The 18507-nt window shown below is 39.0% G+C and overlaps 1 protein-coding gene and 1 long non-coding RNA gene across 2 annotated transcripts; one reads left to right on the top strand and one right to left on the bottom strand.

The window, feature by feature from the left end:
• The first annotated feature begins 204 nt into the window (after positions 1-204).
• LOC122036330 (F-box/LRR-repeat protein 25-like) lies at positions 205-2060 on the top strand. Its single transcript, XM_042595625.1, has 3 exons — positions 205-1238; positions 1340-1501; positions 1581-2060. The coding sequence occupies exons 1-3, from the start codon at positions 252-254 to the stop codon at positions 1761-1763; spliced, it is 1332 nt and encodes a 443-aa protein (XP_042451559.1). The 5' UTR covers positions 205-251; the 3' UTR covers positions 1764-2060.
• A 300-nt stretch (positions 2061-2360) lies between these two features.
• Positions 2361-4857, bottom strand: LOC122036328. Its single transcript, XR_006127363.1, has 3 exons — positions 4495-4857; positions 3624-3784; positions 2361-2680 (listed from the first exon to the last, which is right to left on the bottom strand). It is a non-coding gene; the product is annotated as an uncharacterized LOC122036328 (long non-coding RNA).
• Positions 4858-18507: the final 13650 nt, after the last annotated feature.

The raw sequence follows: 18507 nt of genomic DNA, 5'->3' as shown, positions 1-18507 counted from the left end.
TCGTTTCATCACCCCTTCCATATATCTATCCCATTAATAACATTAACATAAAAATAACAAAAAAAGAAAAAAAAACAGATATGTTAAAACTATTTTTTCCGTTATTTTGCCATAACAGATATGGTAAACACATAAAAATCCAACTCCGACCTCAAAATATTTTGCTATAAATAGAAACATAATGGCCGACTCGAGATCGCCCCACCACTCCTAGACTCCAACGCCGCCGCGCCTGCCTTCCTCTCTTCTCCATGGACGATTTGAGCAGCCGCCGCCGCCGCCGGTTTCGCCGGCGCTTGCTGTCGTCGAAAGGGGAGGAAGACTACCTGAGCAATCTCCCGGACGAGCTTCTCAGCCACATCCTCTCCTTCCTCCCCACCCTCGACTCCATCCGCACCTCTGTTCTGGCCCGCAGATGGCGCCACGTCTGGACTTCCGTCCCCGTCATCGACTTCTCCTACCTCCAGCTAAAATCCACCATGATCAAGCGCTTCTTCGCTTCCCGCGGCGACAAATCTGCTTCTCGTCTTCGCCTCTCCGGACTCAGCAATTTTGACCTAGGAATCAAATATATCTGTCCCTCGTTCAATTGTGATTTCGATTGTGAATCCTGCATGAGCCGTGACATCCTCGTCTGCACGATGGTCGACTACGCCAAATCCCACGACGCCCGACACGTGACTCTCCTCCGGCTCTTCTTTCAGTATCTCAGCGATTGTTTTTACGACCAACTGTTCGATTGGCCGTCGCTCGAATCCCTGGATTTGGAAGTCGTCGGCTGTAAGAATGGCACATTATTCAACTTTTCCAAATCCGTCATCTCCCTCAGATTGAGCAATCTCAAGACACTTTCCCTCTCACTCGGCCAGAATGCTATTCATGACGAGAGTTTAGCGAAACTGCTGTCGGCCTGTCCTGTTTTGGAAGAACTAACATTGAGTGCAAAATATTTCCGAGCCGCACACCGACCCATTCGAATAGAAGCTCCAAATCTTCTCCGATTGACTCTGATTCCTACTCCATCCAAGCTCCAAATCAACTGCCAGAAACTCGAATATCTAATGCTAAAGCCTGAAGTCAATTTAACCCACCTGCATGTCGAAGCACCCTGCTTGACCTCTGTTCGGTTATACAATATTTGGCGCTTTGGAACATTTGCTCAGACGCTATGCGATGTGACTACGGTAGCTGTAACTTTGTCAGATAAATGTCTTTCAGACTCGACTCCGAGATTCTTGGTATGTTAATTTATTTATGCTCTTCTTCGATCTCCTAGAACAATAGGATTAATGAAGATGTTATAATACTGATCATATATATTTTTGTTTGTTTGTTTCAGGAAAAATATAAGGCCGTGGTCCGAGGGTTTCCCATCTTTCGCAAACTGCTGGAGTTGAAGATCAAAATGTATGTGGCAGAAAAGTTCAGCTTGGACATCGTATTTGATCTTCTTCGATGCACGCCGAATCTGCAGTCGCTCGTTTTAACTGAGAGCGAAAAGGTTTGGATTTGGGATACTGATTTCGAAAAAGCATTATATTAACTTTTACTTGACTGATCATCTTTAATTTTGATATCAGAGACCGTGTGATGATGAGGATTTCAATGAGTGGGAGAAGAATTTTTCATCAAGAATCAATGAACCCTTGGAGCGTCTGGAAAGGGTTTCGTTGAATATCAAGAGTGAAAGAATCCGGTCGGCAATTCTAAAGAGGCTATCAGAGACTGTTCCAGTGTGGGATCGAGTGGCAGTCACCTGCTAATCTGGATGATTTGCTAGTTTCACAAGAATGTAACTTCACGTACAGCCATGTGAAGATCCATTGTTGTGTGTTCCTTTCTAGCAAAAACGCATTCTGAAGCCTGTAGATAGATAGATGAACCTTGCAGGCAGCACATGTAGATTGAGTCTGACTTGTTGTTACTAGGATTAGATTGGCTGCATTCCAAGTTTGAAATCAGAACCAGATGAAACTTAAAAGTCAATAAACAAAGCAAATGTGATTATTCCATAACAACCTTTTATGTGCAAGGTAGGAAGTGAATAAATGTGGTAAAAGAGTTTATTAGGTAATTTAGCTGATCAGCATAATGTGCAAAAAAACTCAAAACCGGCAAGCTCCATAAAGAGTCTTCAACTTACTTTTGACAGCTTATACACATGACTAACATATGGGAAAAACACGGTATTGGTCCACTTTGTCTGTAACTTTAACATTTATTAAACTAAGATATAAAAAGGAAAAGTAATTTGAAGAAAATGACTCCTCAATTCTAGTAAAACAAGTCGAGGCACTTTGGAACTAGGTAACACCTTAAAGGGGAAAATATTGATGAATCAAGCAATACAAACAGACAAATAATCCAGAATTGCAATAGTAGATGATTAGATGAATAATATGTATTGACGTTTATGAAATGCTCATGAAAGCAACAGAACCTCTGCTAGGAAAAGGATAAAAAAATAAAATACAAGACATTAAACATAAACCAACAGAACCTCTGCAAGTGCTAGAATCATCTTGCAGATGTTGACGTTTTTCCTTGAGAATATTTTTCTCCCTCTCAGCACTGTCAGATAATCTCTGAAGCCTCCCTTCTAAATCTGTTGCTCTCTCTTTTGCTGATGTATATGACAATTCAGCTTTCTTGCGAGAATCAACTTCTTTACTGAGTTGACCTGAAACCAACATCATTGTTCATTTCTACATGATAATACTTATACGAGTGGAGAAAATAACAAAAAAAATGATAAGAAAGATTATAGATTTTCTGATATACAACAAAACTTTAGATGTAGAGAAGCTCAAAGAGGAAGAATTTTGATATCAGTAGGAGATTTCATAAAGATGAAATGAGCTATGTTTTGTAAAAAGTCAATAGAAGAAAATAAAAAAAAGGAGAAAGGATGAAATCTATGAATGCTCTCCATGATAGCAAAAGAACTAGTCTCTCATCTTTTTTCCTTCAAAACAGAAATTAATCAATAGTTTCTGAATTACAATCTCAAATATTGGGACTTTTTTATTCTGAATTATAAAATTTCCTATGACTTGTTAGTGCCGAGCTTCCCAAGCATGAAGACCACAATAGGCATATACGTAATTTTTCATCGCTCTTGCTGCTACAATGATTTGTCAACCTGATTTTTGGTGGACAAATTTTTCGGGAAAAAACAATTGGTAGAAAAAAATTCAATTCATCTCCACTAAGCTAGGCCCATTGTATACCTCGATCTTCCCTTGACAATTCCTCTCATGTAATCAGATCCTTTTTAAAAATTATATTTCCTGCTACCATTAAGCTTTAACATAGCAACTGCATTAAATCATATTAATAATAGTTACTAAATATTTCTTACTTCTCTAAATCTCACCATGATAATTTTCTAGGAATTCTATCATAATTTTTATCTAAGTTAATAAAAGTATATGCAATTTTTTTTTTACTATTTTCTCTATATTTACTAATGACCAGCAATATAGATAATTGTAATAATTATAATGGTAAAATACAGATATTGAGGAACCTAGAATTGAATGAAATATGAACCTCAAAGTCAACAAATAAATTAGGTTCATGAGAAAGGGAAAGAGTGATATTATAGTAGTGTAGCAACATACCTCAAGTTCATTGCATTGTTTTACTTATTCCTTATATCGTTCCATGAATTCATCCACTTCTTTCAACAATCTCTCCTGCAAAGCTTGTTCACGCCCCTTTGACACCTCAAGTTTTTGCTCCAATGATAAAATACTATCTCAGAATTTGGTCCTCTCATCTTCTGTAACAAGTACGAAGTCACTCATTTTCAGGAAATGTATACCAGAGTAATGATAGGAAAATTATACATCAGCTAATAAAATGGAGTTGCACTGTGATGTATATTGATTTATTACATAAACACACAACAACTGGACATGTCTTGAAGATATCAAAGGAAGATAGAAGTCAACTTAAAGATATCTTAGCATGCAGTACAGGTCTAATCAATTGCCCTACAAGGGGAACTAGCAAAAATCTATGTTCAAGTAAAATAACATTTGTCGTTCAATGTAGAATCAAAGAAGAAGAGAAAAAAAATCAGAATATGTATGGGGAGTTAGGAACAGCACCACTTTGAGTCAATGAACTCTAACTTAGCCTGTTAATTAAAAGAAAATAAATCAATGCCCATCCAACCACAGCATTTCAATACCAGAAACACAACTGATATCCAGTATGATTTTTAACATGCTATGTAAGGACATTAATCCAAGATCATATATAGTTAAGAACATATGCTGATCTATTCCAGCTACATTGATTTCCATCCTAACAAAAAAAAAAAAATCAGAATTCACACAATTTTTTCAAAGAAACATTGACGCAATCGACCATTTTTCCTCTCTTCATCTCCTATTCCGTGCCAGAACTTCTAGATCCGGTTGGACTGAAAGATGACGGGAAACCTAATCCAGAGTGCAAAAAAAAAAAGATGACAAGAGAGCTCACCATCTGGCGGCAGTGGTAGGTGCAGACCATCTCATCGGAGGGTTCGACGGCTGTTATTGGCCCAGGTTCCTCGTAGCGCACAAGGCGGCGGTCAGATACAGGGCTACGAAGGTCTTCTACGACCGATTCAGGCCTTCTCTTCTTCGGGACTGGGGTCCGGAGGATCATCCTATCTGGAAACCACTGAGCAGTCGGAGATCCTAGGGTTTCTGCAGTCGGTCACACAGCTTCGTGACAGCGAGAGAGAGACGCTGATGGCGACGAGGTAGAGCAGCGAAGAAGCCCTACGCTTTCTGGCGACCACCGCACGCGAGCTGGCCCCTCCGCATTCGCCGAGGTGAAGCTCCTCGAAACATCGGAACATCGGAGCGGAGTCGGAAGATTTAAACCGGCACGCCGGGCCGGTGCGTTTGTAGGGTTTCGGATTGTCAAACTTAACGGGTTCGGATGCTATCGACTCTGCCCGTGCATCCATCAAGAAAATAATGGACTACTCTTCTATTCTTTATCCTGAGGAAAGAATAATTGGAACAGTTGTTGATTGTGTTGTTATAATAAGTCTCGAGTCGATTTGTAGCTGGTGCAGAAATTATCTTATCCCTTGTATGATTCTTTGTGAGTTATCCTTCTGTATCTAGTGAGGGTAGGGGTGTAAATGAACTAAGTCGCTCTCGAATTATTCGAATCTCGATTCGATAAAAATTCGTTTGAGCTCGTTTAATGAGGCTCGTTAAGATAAACAAATTAAGCTCAAATTTCGCAATATTCGGCTCGTTAGCTCGTGAACACGTTCGTTAAGCTCATTAAGCAACTTTTAAATAAAAAAAATAATAATTTTGATATTGAATTTATAGATTCTACACTCTATTTATGAAAAATATAGAAAAGTATATTAAATTTATTTATTAGAATAAAATTATAAATTTTAATAATAATATTATAATTTTCTTTAAATATATAATTTAGTTTTTAATAAATATTTAAATTTATTATTTATATTTATTAAGCTCGTTTAGGTTCGATAAAAATTCGAATAAGCTTGTGAATCATGAATATATTCATTAAATAAAACTCGAACTCGGTTCAATTATAAACGAGTCAAGCTTAAACATTCAACTCGACTCGATTACATCCCTAAGTGAGGGTAATGATACTAGATTATCTGAAATAAGCGTTATTATTTTTTACTATAAACTAGTGTTGAAATAGTGATATATGTTTAGTCCCACATTGAAAAGAATGAAGATGTTTGATAGACTTATTAAAGGATATGCATCAAGTGTGTTGTATTTAATTGGTGACCTTGGTAAATTTAACATGAATTTAATTTTGAATTTTTTGGAGAACAGATGTGACAGTTAACGTGTCCGCTCATGAATAGGTGTCTCCACAACCTTTTCAAAGGTTGCATTGTTCACTATATATATATCCTTTTAACATTTTCTCGGTAATCACTTTTTCTCTAATTTGTCTTGGGAGAATCTATAGAATTGCTGTCTATAGATTCTACGTTGTTTTGAATATCCTGGAGGAAATTTGTCGCTAAATCCAATAGTAATATAGTGGGGGCAAAATTTCTTTAAGAAAAATGATTCACGCTCAAAACAAGATTCTATCTTAGTACTGCTTCTAACAACGAGAAGGAAAGAAAAATAAACAAGAGAGTGAGACTTCCTTTTCTTTTAACATTGTAGCACTAGCACCCTTTCTTGTCTCTGCATGCTTTATTGTCATCATCGTTTACTTTGTGCTCTCAACAATGATTAAGTGAACAATAAACCTTGAAAAGGGAATTTTAAATTCAGCAGCGGAGTGAAGTCCATAGTAAAATATGGAGTATCTAAAAAAAAAAAGTCAAAATCATTTCCGGTGCACAAAGAAGTCTCCGCTGTGCATGATTATTATTGCATAGAGCTTAATGATGGAATGAAATCCTTATTGTTTAATGACAAGAAGTTGGGATAACTACCATAATTTGGTGAGGATTATATATAAGTTGTTCCTTGGATTCTTAGATGTTCAATTTTTAGCTATATTTTACCTATATTATATTGTATATTCTATTTATTTAATAAGACAGTAGAAGAATACGGAAAAAAAAATAATTTAAGATAGTTTATGGTTAAATTCTGTTAAGTATATTAATAAGATAGTCGATTAAATATTCACGTAAATTATAAACGCGGTATATTGTTTCAATTAATTTATCCCAGAATATATATTTAATTATGCCAATATTCAAATTTAAAATTTATAACAATTCGTACGAGTACAATATTTTAATAATAATAATAATAATAATAATAATTATTATTATTATTATTATATTGGGATATCCAATCAAAATTAGAAATTTCATATATACGAAAAAAATTATTGCATTCCACCAACTTCATTTACAATTATAGTCTATGTAACAAGCAGATATTTCTATTAATGATTATATGTAATTAGTTAAGATCATCACCAATAACTTAGCTGCAATTGGATATTCATTCTCTGATCCTAAACTATTGATGTATGTTCTTAAAGATTAGACTCTCAGTATGATAGCTTTGTTCCTAGTGTTACAATTCGCATGGATCAAGCTAAGTGTTGTTTGAAACACTTCACGGTATGTTAATTATCTGCTGGAACTTTGGCGGTCGGCAAGAGGCGATGAATTACCATGCTAAAACAAAAGCGCACATTTCTCGAACTTTGGAGAGAAAACACTTGTATTAAAAAAGGAATTAAAAAGAAGAGAAAGAAGAGACAAATATTTTACTTGGTTACAATCAGGGGATTGCTAGTCCAAGATGTTGAAAGCTCACTATCAAATCTTCTTCGAGTAGAAAAGCCTTTTACAGCAGTTAAAACACTCGAATACAACTAAACGGCAAAAAGATCGTTTACAATGTTGTTTTTAGCTACTAGGATCAGGGTTGTATTTATAGCCCTGATCGAGGCGCCTAGAAGGGTTCCAGGTGCATGGACGTGGATAAAACTTTATCCGCATTGCAACAGATCGCGACGACTCGGCTTTGGATAAACTCTTTATTTCGAGCGCCTGAACTGGGTCCAGGCGCTTGGACCCTTGTGGACTTTATCCACGACGTTGCCGAGGGGGGGAGCCCCCGGGCTGCCTCGGGGTCCAAGCGCCTGGACCAAAGTCAACTGAAATGTTGACTTTTGGTCCGGGTCTTCCATTCCGGTTCCGCTCGCTTGGGTCCAGGTCTTCTGCTCTAGCTCCACTCGCTTTGGTGATTTAGGTCATCCAGAGTAAGGCTCACCAAACCCATTTTATGGCATTCTCGAGCAACCTTTTGCTTTGGCTTCTCGTCCCTTGGAAACGCCGCGCACCTCCTTCTTGTCCACCAACGTACTCTTCCATAGTGTCTCATCCCTCAAACGCATCGAGCCCGTCATCTTTCTCCTGTGTCGTCCTTCTCGCTAACTGTGTCTTTCGCTCGACTTCCTGTGCTCCTAAGTTCCTACACACTTAGATACAAGGGTACTTACATTATCCTCTCATGAAAGACTTCTACAGACACAATCTCAGAGGATGTCAAATTCTCTTTCATTGTCGGCACACGTGACTAGCAAAGCTCCACAATCTGATCATCACAATCAGTCTCATTCGCAACATGATTATCAAAATCATAATGGAGGAGGTAGAGGTCGGGGTCGAGGCCAAGGTAGAGGATGCTGCCATATTTGTTTCAACTGCGGTCATTATGCTCAAAAGTGTTATAAAATATTTGATTCAAATTTTCCAGGAGGTCCTACATCATAAAATGAATCTTCATCCTCCTCTTGACAATCTACATCCCAATCATCTCAATCAGGAGCATTATCTCTTTCCGTCCCCCCTAATACGGTTTTATCTATTCCTAGAACCCTAGGATAGCACCAAGCCTTTGGAGTGATTGATCATATTCCACAAGAGTATGATATTTGCATAAAAGATTTGTCATATCATGGTCCTAATATGGTGTAAAAAGATAATAGTTCGGGATCCTATTATGTAAGTATCCCGAGATAGTTTTGATGTAGTTAATCGAGTTAAGTTAGGTCATGTTTGTTTTTTATATCTTGTGTCTAAGTGTGTAAGAACTTAGGAGCACAGGAAGTTGAGTGAAAGACGCAACTAACGAGAAATATAGCACGGGAGAGAATCGATGGGCTTAGTGCGTCCGAAGGAAGAGGTGCTGCGGAAGAGTACGCTGGTGGACGAGAAGGGAGCGCACGATGTTTCTAAGGGACGAGAAGCCAGAGCAGAAGATTGCTCGAAGAGAATGCCAGAAAATGGGTTCGGATGAGCCCTATTTTGGATGGTCGAAATCACCCAAGCGACCAAACCTGGAGCGGAAGACCCGGACTGAAAAAATCAACAAGAAGTTGACTTGGTCCGGGCGCTCTGACCCCCGGGATAACCTGGGGGCGCCTCGACCTTGGCAACGTGGATCAAGTTGAAGAGGGTTCGGGCGCTTGGAGTTGGTCCAAGCGCTCAGACCAGTAAAACTTATCCCGATTGAGCTGTTGTGATCCGTTACGATGTGGATAAGGTTTTATACACACTTAGGCACCCAAAACCCTTCCAAGCACCAGGAGCAGGGCTATAAATGCAGTCCTAATCTCAGTAGTTAGATATCACTTGTATCCAAATCCATTTACTGTTCTACTACTTTGTTTGTGTGCTTCCAACACTTGCAAGAGGCTTCTCCGCTTACGATGAAAAGAGAATTTGATTAGTGTTGGAGCAATCCCAATGGTCCACGGGACCATGTGTTTTGGTGTTTGGGCAAAAGGTTTAAGTTAGGTTTACCCTCGTTATTTGATATGTGTACTTGAGTTGTGCAGGACTGCAGGTGACACATGTGACTCAGGTTGACGGCTTCGGGTCCGATGAAGGATGGCATTGAGGACAAGTCGCGGGCTTGAATGCATCTGAGGGATCGTGGACAAGGCAGCAAGGACAAGGGCCGAGGGAAGCGACTTCGAGGCATACGCGAAGGATGGCATTGGAGACAAGCCGCGGGCTTGATGCATCCGAGGGACGAGAGCCAAAGGAAGTAGGCTTGAAGGCAAGAGGTCAAGGCTGCAAAGAAGAGTCAAGTGAGTCGTGAGGGTCCGAGTGCGAGTGAAATGTACTCGGGATGGGAAACCCTAAGTTTAGGGTTGTACCAGTCGACTGGTACTGGGACCAGTCGACTGATGGTGAGCACAGAAGCTTTCTGTGCCCGAAATGGCTGGGATCAGTCGACTGGTCATGGGACCAGTCGACTGATAGATAGCCGTTGGAATGCCGTTGGGCTGGCACCAGTCGACTGGTGCATGGACCAGTCGACTGGTAACGGGCAAAACAGCATGGCTGTTTCCCCGAGCTCTATAAGAGGGAGCTTGGTTTGGCCGGCCAAAGTTGACGAAATTAGTGGTGGGTAACCTCTAATTAGTAGTCAACTAGTGCCCTAGCAATCCAAGTGCTCTTGATCGAGTTGTGGTGAGGTTTCTCCACCGACAAGGAGGATTGTGCTAGCCGGAGTTTCCGGGGATTAATCCACCGACGGATTGAGGGATCGTCCACCTTACGGACAGCCGTGGAGTAGGAGCAAGTTATCTCCGAACCACGTAAACGAACGTGTTAGCTTGGTTTGCCATTTCTTATTCTTGTCTTAAGCTTTCTTTGTATTCATATTTGTAGTTAGTATTAGATTTCCGCTGCGTAAACTAACAATAGTGTAGAAAGCGAGTATTTGGGGGTGCCGTCTATCCAACCCCCCTTCAAGCCGGCCGCAAGATCCTCCAACAATTGGTATCAGAGCAAGGCCGCTCTCCATTGGACTAACCGCCAAGGAAGCAAAGATGACCGACTTGATTGAACCGCCAAATCTTGAAGGTAGAAGCTTATGAGACATCACATATTGGATGATGAAGATGGAGGTCTTCTTCAACACGGATTGGAACACCATGATGGTGGTCAAAGAGCCGTTTGAAGTCCCGAAAGACAAGAAAGGGAAGAAGCTCCGACCACGACATTGGACGGAGGAACAAACCTCTCGGTCAAAGGCAAACGACAAGGTAATATCTATATTAATTGATATTTTGCCTAATGACGTAATGAGCCTTGTAGGTAAATACGAGAATGCTCACAATTTGTGGAGCAAGATAAAGAAGGCTCAATGGGAAGAACCTATGCCTACACAAGAAGAAGAAAAATCCGAAGAAATGGATGAAGAAGCTCAAGTAGAGGAGGAGCAACCGGAAGGTGAAGAGCACTCAACTTCCGAGGAGAAGGATGAAGAAATGTCATCCACTAGTGTGGATGAGGAGACATCCTCAAAGGTTGAAGAACAATCCAAGACAAGTGAAGAAGAAGAGGAAGTCTTGGAAATCAACCTAGCAAGCACCTCCACCGAAGTGAAGTTAAAAGACCATATAATATGCTTCGGGTGCAATGAAAAGGGACACTACAAAAGTAGATGTCCTATGGGTAAGATGAAGGTATCTCCTAAACCCATTGAAGTTAATTTAAACACTAACAAGGGTTGTAGAAGTGAAGAAGCCCAAAGGAGGAGATTGTGCATCATATGCTTCACGTGTGGAGAGAAGGGCCACTACCACACCAAATGCCCCAAGAAGGGAGAAATTAAGAAGTTGGCGCATTTGAAGAAATGAGAGAAGAAGAAGAGGAGCTCGAGTCAAGGGGGAGCTTCAAGGGTAAGGGAGGTATACCCTAATTTGAATTGTAATTCAAATTTTCATTCTTCCAAGCATGCTAGGAAAAATAATGATAATCATTATATAGCAATGAAGAATTTTGGATTTAGATATCATGATAGGAATAAGGTAAATGCTAGAGATAACCCTAGGAGACCTATGCATGATAACTCTAAAAATGTTAGACCTAAGGAGACCCAAGGCATTAATCCCAAGAAGGGGAGACACATGCCTAGAAAGGGTAGGTCTAGGAATGTCCAAGGTGGACATGTTGACGCTAGGTTTAGGAACCTAGAAAGGGAGAATCAAGCTTTGAAGGCAAAGCTTGATGGTTTAGAGAAATTCCTTAAGAGATTCACTATTGGATCTAAGGGATTAAATATGGTGTTGGGTAGCCAAAAACCCAACAATGATAGATCGGGTTTGGGATACCGATCTAATCTCTCCAAGGCTAAGGGAAAGTCTTATGCTAGGGTTGCATATGACTATAGCAAGGAGAAGTCAATAAATGGCAAGGGAAAGCCATTTGATGGTAAGAAGAAATTAACCAAGGATAAGGTGTCCAAGGTTAAGAAAGTTACGTTTGTAGGCCAAGTGTCACCGGGGGTGGACCGATGTGGCCTAGCCATTGTGGATGAGTCACCTAGGGAGGTGGCTAAGGCTAAGAGCTCTAGGGGGAGCTCCAAGAGTCAATTTGGGACCCATGGCCAATGGATCTCAGGTGAGTTTTACTTGGAAGTCTAGAGGAGCCATGGAGTGTGCCAAATGGTTTAGAGATGGATTTGAGTCTCAAACCTAGGGATTTGGCACACATGGTTTGTGTTTCATGCAAGAAATATGACATTTGGGGTCATATAGCATGATAATTGGTTTTGGATGTATAGATGCCATATAAACCAATGCTAGGGATGCATTGTGGGTTGGTATGGGCAAATACATCAAGAGGAAGTCAAAACTAGGATTTTAGGTCAAGGTTCAATTGAACCATTTAGCTAGTTTTGGATTTTGTGTCAATCTTGGGATTGGTGATAGATATATTTTTTAATATATTTTTCCCAAGTAGACAAGGGTACAATAGACCTCTTCACAAAATTTGGGGATTTTTGGAGGTCTAGGGAATTACTGGTGCATTTCTGAAGTTGGTCTGAAAAGGCTGATTTTTTCAGAAATAGGGTACCAGTCGACTGGTACAGATACCAGTCGACTGGTAACAATGTTTTTGAGCACAGAATAGTTCTGTAAGCTCATTTTGATGAGGGCAATCGACTGGTACCGACACCAGTCGACTGGTAACAGTGTTTTTCGACCACAGAATGTTTCTGTAAGGTTCTGTCGAAGGGGGGTAGTCGACTGGCACTTGGGGCAGTCGACTGATACCAGTCTGAAACTGTTTTCAGCATTGGTTTGTGACCATGTCAACTCACCTAGATGTATGGGATCCAAGGGGGATTAATACATGAGTTTAGGGTCAGTTAGATGATAAGTTTTCAACAATTGGGATATTGTTGGAGAACTTTTTGGATGTTAGGCAAAGGGGGAGAAGTAAGGTTTAAATTGGGAAAACCTTAAGTGCCTTTGTATAGGGGGAGCCTTGGGATAGGTTCTTAAAAAGCCCGTGGTAAAATCCTAGCTCAATGGGGAGCGTAGGTGTAGGGGGAGCCTTGTGATAGGTCCCGATACTTGTTTCGGCGATTGCCAAGTGTGTAGCCTTGGCAATGTAAGTCCAGTCGGCGGTTGCCAAATGTGTAGCCTTGGCAATGTAAGTCCATTCGGCGGTTGCCAAGTGTGTAGCCTTGGCAATGTAAGTCCATTCGGCGGTTGCCAAGTGTGTAGCCTTGGCAACGTAAGTCCATTCGGCATTATAAGTCCAAGTGTGTAGCCTTGGCATCGTAAGTCCATTCGGCGGTGTAAGTCCAAGTGTGTAGCCTTGGCATCGTAAGTCCATTTGTTTTAGCATGTTTGTTTTGCTATTTGTTTTCCCTAACTTAAACGTATTGCCAAACACCAAAAAGGGGGAGATTGTTGGAGCAATCCCAATGGTCCGCGGGACCATGTGTTTTGGTATTTGGGCAAAAGGTTTAAGTTAGGTTTACCCTCGTTATTTGATATGTGTACTTGAGTTGTGCAGGACTGCAGGTGACACATGTGACTCAGGTTGACGGCTTCGGGTCCGATGAAGGATGGCATTGAGGACAAGCCGCGGGCTTGAATGCATCTGAGGGATCGTGGACAAGGCAGCAAGGACAAGGGCCGAGGGAAGCGACTTCGAGGCATACGCGAAGGATGGCATTGGAGACAAGCCGCGGGCTTGGATGCATCCGAGGGACGAGAGCCAAAGGAAGTAGGCTTGAAGGCAAGAGGTCAAGGCTGCAAAGAAGAGTCAAGTGAGTCGTGAGGGTCCGAGTGCGAGTGAAATGTACTCGGGATGGGAAACCCTAAGTTTAGGGTTGTACCAGTCGACTGGTACTGGGACCAGTCGACTGATGGTGAGCACAGAAGCTTTCTGTGCCCGAAATGGCTGGGATCAGTCGACTGGTCATGGGACCAGTCGACTGGTCATGGGACCAGTCGACTGGTCATGGGACCAGTCGACTGATAGATAGCCGTTGGAATGCCGTTGGGCTGGCACCAGTCGACTGGTGCATGGACCAGTCGACTGGTAACGAGCAAAACAGCATGGCTGTTTCCCCGAGCTCTATAAGAGGGAGCTTGGTTTGGCCGGCCAAAGTTGACGAAATTAGTGGTGGGTAACCTCTAATTAGTAGTCAACTAGTGCCCTAGCAATCCAAGTGCTCTTGATCGAGTTGTGGTGAGGTTTCTCCACCGACAAGGAGGATTGTGCTAGCCGGAGTTTCCGGGGATTAATCCACCGACGGATTGAGGGATCGTCCACCTTACGGACAGCCGTGGAGTAGGAGCAAGTTATCTCCGAACCACGTAAACGAACGTGTTAGCTTGGTTTGCCATTTCTTATTCTTGTCTTAAGCTTTCTTTGTATTCATATTTGTAGTTAGTATTAGATTTCCGCTGCGTAAACTAACAATAGTGTAGAAAGCGAGTATTTGGGGGTGCCGTCTATCCAACCCCCCTTCAAGCCGGCCGCAAGATCCTCCAACAATTAGTGCTTCAAAGTCTTGGATTAACAACCTTCCTGGTTGTAACCAAATAAAATCGATAACCTCTTTCTTTTAATTAGTTTATCAATCTCTTTCATACAAGTGTGTCATTATTTCAAAAGATCAAGAAAGGTCTATTTTTTTCTTTCAGGGTAATTCACCCCCTATTGCCGGTCGCACGGGTCCTAACAAGTGATATCAGAGTCAGGTTACTTCAGAAGGACTAACCGTCATCTGAAGCAAAAGAAAGTTGGATCTACCCACCGAAATTTGAGGGAGAATTCGTAATGTGGAAGAAGTGCATGGAGATATTCTTCAATACTAATTTCGAAATTCTATTAATTATAAAATACGGTTTTGTAGCACCTAAGGATCATCATAGAGTCAAGAAAGAAGAATACACGTGGACAAAGAAGGAATAAGCTGACTTCGTGGCTAATGGAAAGACAGAGTTCCATTTGCTCAGTGTCCTTCCTTCCCAGGAGGTCTGCTGGATCAGAAGCTATGACTTAACCAAAGACCTCTGGGAAAATTTCTTGGAGCTTCACAAAGGTACTTCGGAAGCCAAACTTGCAAAGCGAGTACATCCTACGAAGCCAACTGATGAATCTTCTGATGAACAAAGGAGAAAAGGTAGTCCAACTCCATGCAAGAATTAAAGATATGATTACCCAGCTCAACAACCTCGGAGAAATGGTAACAAACTGTGACTCTTTAAGGTATGCACTTAACGTCTTCCCAAGAACTTAAGAGTGGTCAGACTTAGTAGATGCTTACTACATCTCTAAGGACCTAGAGATAAGTACTCTTGAAAATATATTTTCAACTTTTGAACTTCACAAGTCTCATTGTGTAGATAATCAAGATAGAAAATTCTAACAATATTACCCTAAAAGCCAAGAAGGACGAATCCGACACTTCCCTTGATGATGATGAATCAACATATATGGTAAGAAAATTTAGGAAATCCGTTGGCTCTAATAAATTTAATCAAGTACAGGCAAAGAAAAGAAAAGCAAGAAAGATAAGATGTTATAACTACAATGAAGAGGGACACATCAAAGATAATTGTCCAAAGCTGAAAAGAAGGACAACAAGAAGGGATCAACCACAACAAAGCACAAAACCCTGAAGTCGACGTAGGATAAGTCAACATCAGAATCAGATCTGGAGGAGTACACTGGACATGCACTGATGGCAAATCATTAGGAGGAGAGCATAGACGAAGGGGAAGCCTCCTCGAAAGAAAGTTGCAATAAGGAGGAAGAGACAAACTTCAGAGCGGATCTAGTAAGTGAGGTATGCTTACTACCTCCTGACTAATTGTATTCAGGTATTAAATCCATGAGTAAATATTTATATAAACTTAAATCTAAAAATAATGTTTTCAAAAAGGGAATTGTGGAATTGAAAATAATTTTAGCAAAAATGTCCTTTAAAAATGTATGATAGATTAAAAAATAAAAATAAAAATCGAAAAAACAAATTGAAAAATAAAAAACTCTATATGTTTTAATAAAAAAATATAGAAAAATTATAGAGACCTAAATTGGTACCTTAAATATTATAAGGGTCAAATTAGAAAAGTATAAAAAAAAATAGATGCCTAAAAAATTTTTGTTAACTGCCAAAATTCTTTTTTAGAATAAATAAATGATTACCCATATTAATTCTATTTCGTATGCTTACTCTTGACTTTTATTTCTGAATTTTTTTTCCTATGTTTTAGAACAAATAATCTCTTAGCATAATTTTTTTCAGAATTTTTTCCGATTAAAAATTTGTTCTATGAATTTTTTATTGAAAAAAATAATTTTAAATTTAAAACTTTTCATATAGTATTTTGCAAAACCGGATTGTTTGAGAAATTATCGTTATATTTTGAACCAAGACAACAATCAGCATGATTTTTGGATCAATAAATATGTTTCTAAATATTTATTTTCGAAAAAAAATCATGTCTATTTTAAATTTTTTTTCCGTACATTCCTTCTATTAGAAATTTTCATCCAAATTTTTTTTTAGTGATAGCTCGTTTGAATTCCTATCTTAAAATATTTGTTTTGAAATATTTTGATATCAATTATTTACCAAAATGTTATTTTTAAAACAAAAAAGTCTTGAGAAATTATTTTTGAAAATTTAAAATTTTCATTAATTGTGCCTTCCGTTCTCAACATTTGGGGAAATTTTGGAGTTTAATTGAATAAAAATTGAATTATTAAAAATTTAATTTGCAAAAATTATGTTATTGAGAAAAATAATTTGTTGTACTAAAATAATTATAAATTTTTTTGAAAAATTTTCAGAGTCTTCATATACTTACGTTGAAAATTAAGAAATTTTTTAACTTTTTTCTTGTTTTGTTAAACTTATTTTTGAATTAAAGTTGCAATTGCACCATTAAAGGTTGGACAATCAGATTTTTTTTCGAAAAAATCTTTTCAAAATTCTGTTTACTTTGAAATTGGTTTCCCTTACCCTTACAATTTTTTTAATTTTTTATCTATCTTTCTGCCTTTATTTTGATGTAATCAAATGGGAGAATAGGAACTTAAGTCTAGGAGAAATTATACTTGTAATTTATAATTTTGCAGACTGCAAAAATTCTAGTTTTTATCTGCATTTTATTAAATATATATTTTTATCCCTAACTCTAATTCGGATTGATACACATAAAAAAAATAGAAATTATAAATATCCCGAGATAGTTTTGTTATAATCAACTGAGTTAAGTTATGTTATGTTTGCTTTTGATATATTGTGTCTAAGTGTGTGCAGAAACTTAGGAGTACAGGAAGTCGAGCGAAAGATGTAGCTAGTGAGAAGGATGACACGGGAGAGAGTCGATGGCTCAGTACGTCCGAGGGACGAGATACTGTAAAAGAGTACGTTGGCGGACAAGAAGGGAGCTCGCGGCGTTTCCGAGGAACGAGAAGTCGGAGCGGAAGACCGCTCGAGGAGAATACCCGAAAATGAGTTCGAATGAGCTCTATTCTAGATGGTCGAAATCACCCAAACGAACGGAGGCGGAGCGGAAGACCCGAACTGAAAAAGTCAATACAAAGTTGACTTGGTCCGGGCGCTTGAACCCTCGGGATAGCCCGGGGACGCCTCGACTTGCTTGGCGACGCAAATCAGGTTGAAGAGGGTTCAGGAGCTCAGAGCTGGTCCAGACACCCGAACCAATAAAACTTATCCTGATCAAGCTGTTGGGTTCTGTTACAATGTGAATAAAATTTTATCCATATTCAAATATCCAGAGCATGACTATAAATACATACCTGATCTCAATAGTTAGATATCACTTATATTCAAATTCAATTACTATTCTACTACTTTGTTCGCGTGCTTCCAACTTGTAAGAGTCCTTTGTAATAGGATTATTTTTTTTTAGCGCAAGAATTAAGGGATTTGTCAGAAAGACACATCAAATCCATATATGATAGCTTTATGATATATCAAAATTTTGAAACTACAAGTTGTTTTATGGAAAATAATTACCGCAATATCTTTACATTATAAGTATTAATTTATTTCATTTTTATTGCTTACATATTACTCCCATTTCTTTTATGGAAAAGTATTACTTCAATTTTAATTTTAAAAGCACCTCTTGGTTCAATATATCAAGAGGTGAAACTATGATAAACATACATATTATTAAATGAAAAAGAGAAAGATAAAAAAAATTTGATAGCCATGATAAAAAAAGATAAATTTTATTTAAATATAGATGATGATATCATTGAAAATAGAGTTCAATGGCGTAAAGGATCCATATAAATCATAGCTAATGGGATAAGACTAAATTGTTGTTGTTATTATTATACCTCTTGGCTCAATGAGAAAAAGGATAAATTTGATAGGATCAACAACTTATGGAACTTAAAGAATGTTAAAAAGGAATAAAATAAAAAAAGGGGGTTATGAAATAAAGAAACAATAATTAAGGAATTTTTGTGGTATATCTAGGACTTTGTAATAGGATTAATTTTGTTTGAAGGTCAAGAATTCAGGGATTTGTTGTCAGAAAGAAATATTGGAAGTTAAAGAATTTTTATACCTATATAATTTTGTAAAAAACCGTTGGGTTCGTTATTACTTGTCGGGATTTTCGGTTCGCTATAAATTTGCAAGTACAGAGAGATCGCCCCACCACAACACCTTTAACCCTCGCCGCGGCCTTCCTCTCTTC

The sequence above is a fragment of the Zingiber officinale genome, unplaced genomic scaffold, assembly GCF_018446385.1.
Source record: "Zingiber officinale cultivar Zhangliang unplaced genomic scaffold, Zo_v1.1 ctg138, whole genome shotgun sequence".
NCBI lineage: Eukaryota > Viridiplantae > Streptophyta > Magnoliopsida > Zingiberales > Zingiberaceae > Zingiber > Zingiber officinale.
The sequence above is the reverse complement of the archived record's forward strand: the minus strand, read 5'-3'. Positions and strand labels throughout refer to the sequence as shown.

Bases quoted from the DNA above. Each gene is read 5' to 3' on its own strand.
- LOC122036330 (XM_042595625.1), top strand. From the start codon at position 252: ATGGACGATTTGAGCAGCCGCCGCCGCCGCCGGTTTCGCCGGCGCTTG. The intron at 1,239-1,339 runs GTATGTTAATTT...TGTTTGTTTCAG, and splicing joins ACTCGACTCCGAGATTCTTG to GAAAAATATAAGGCCGTGGT. The intron at 1,502-1,580 runs GTTTGGATTTGG...TTTTGATATCAG, and splicing joins TTTTAACTGAGAGCGAAAAG to AGACCGTGTGATGATGAGGA.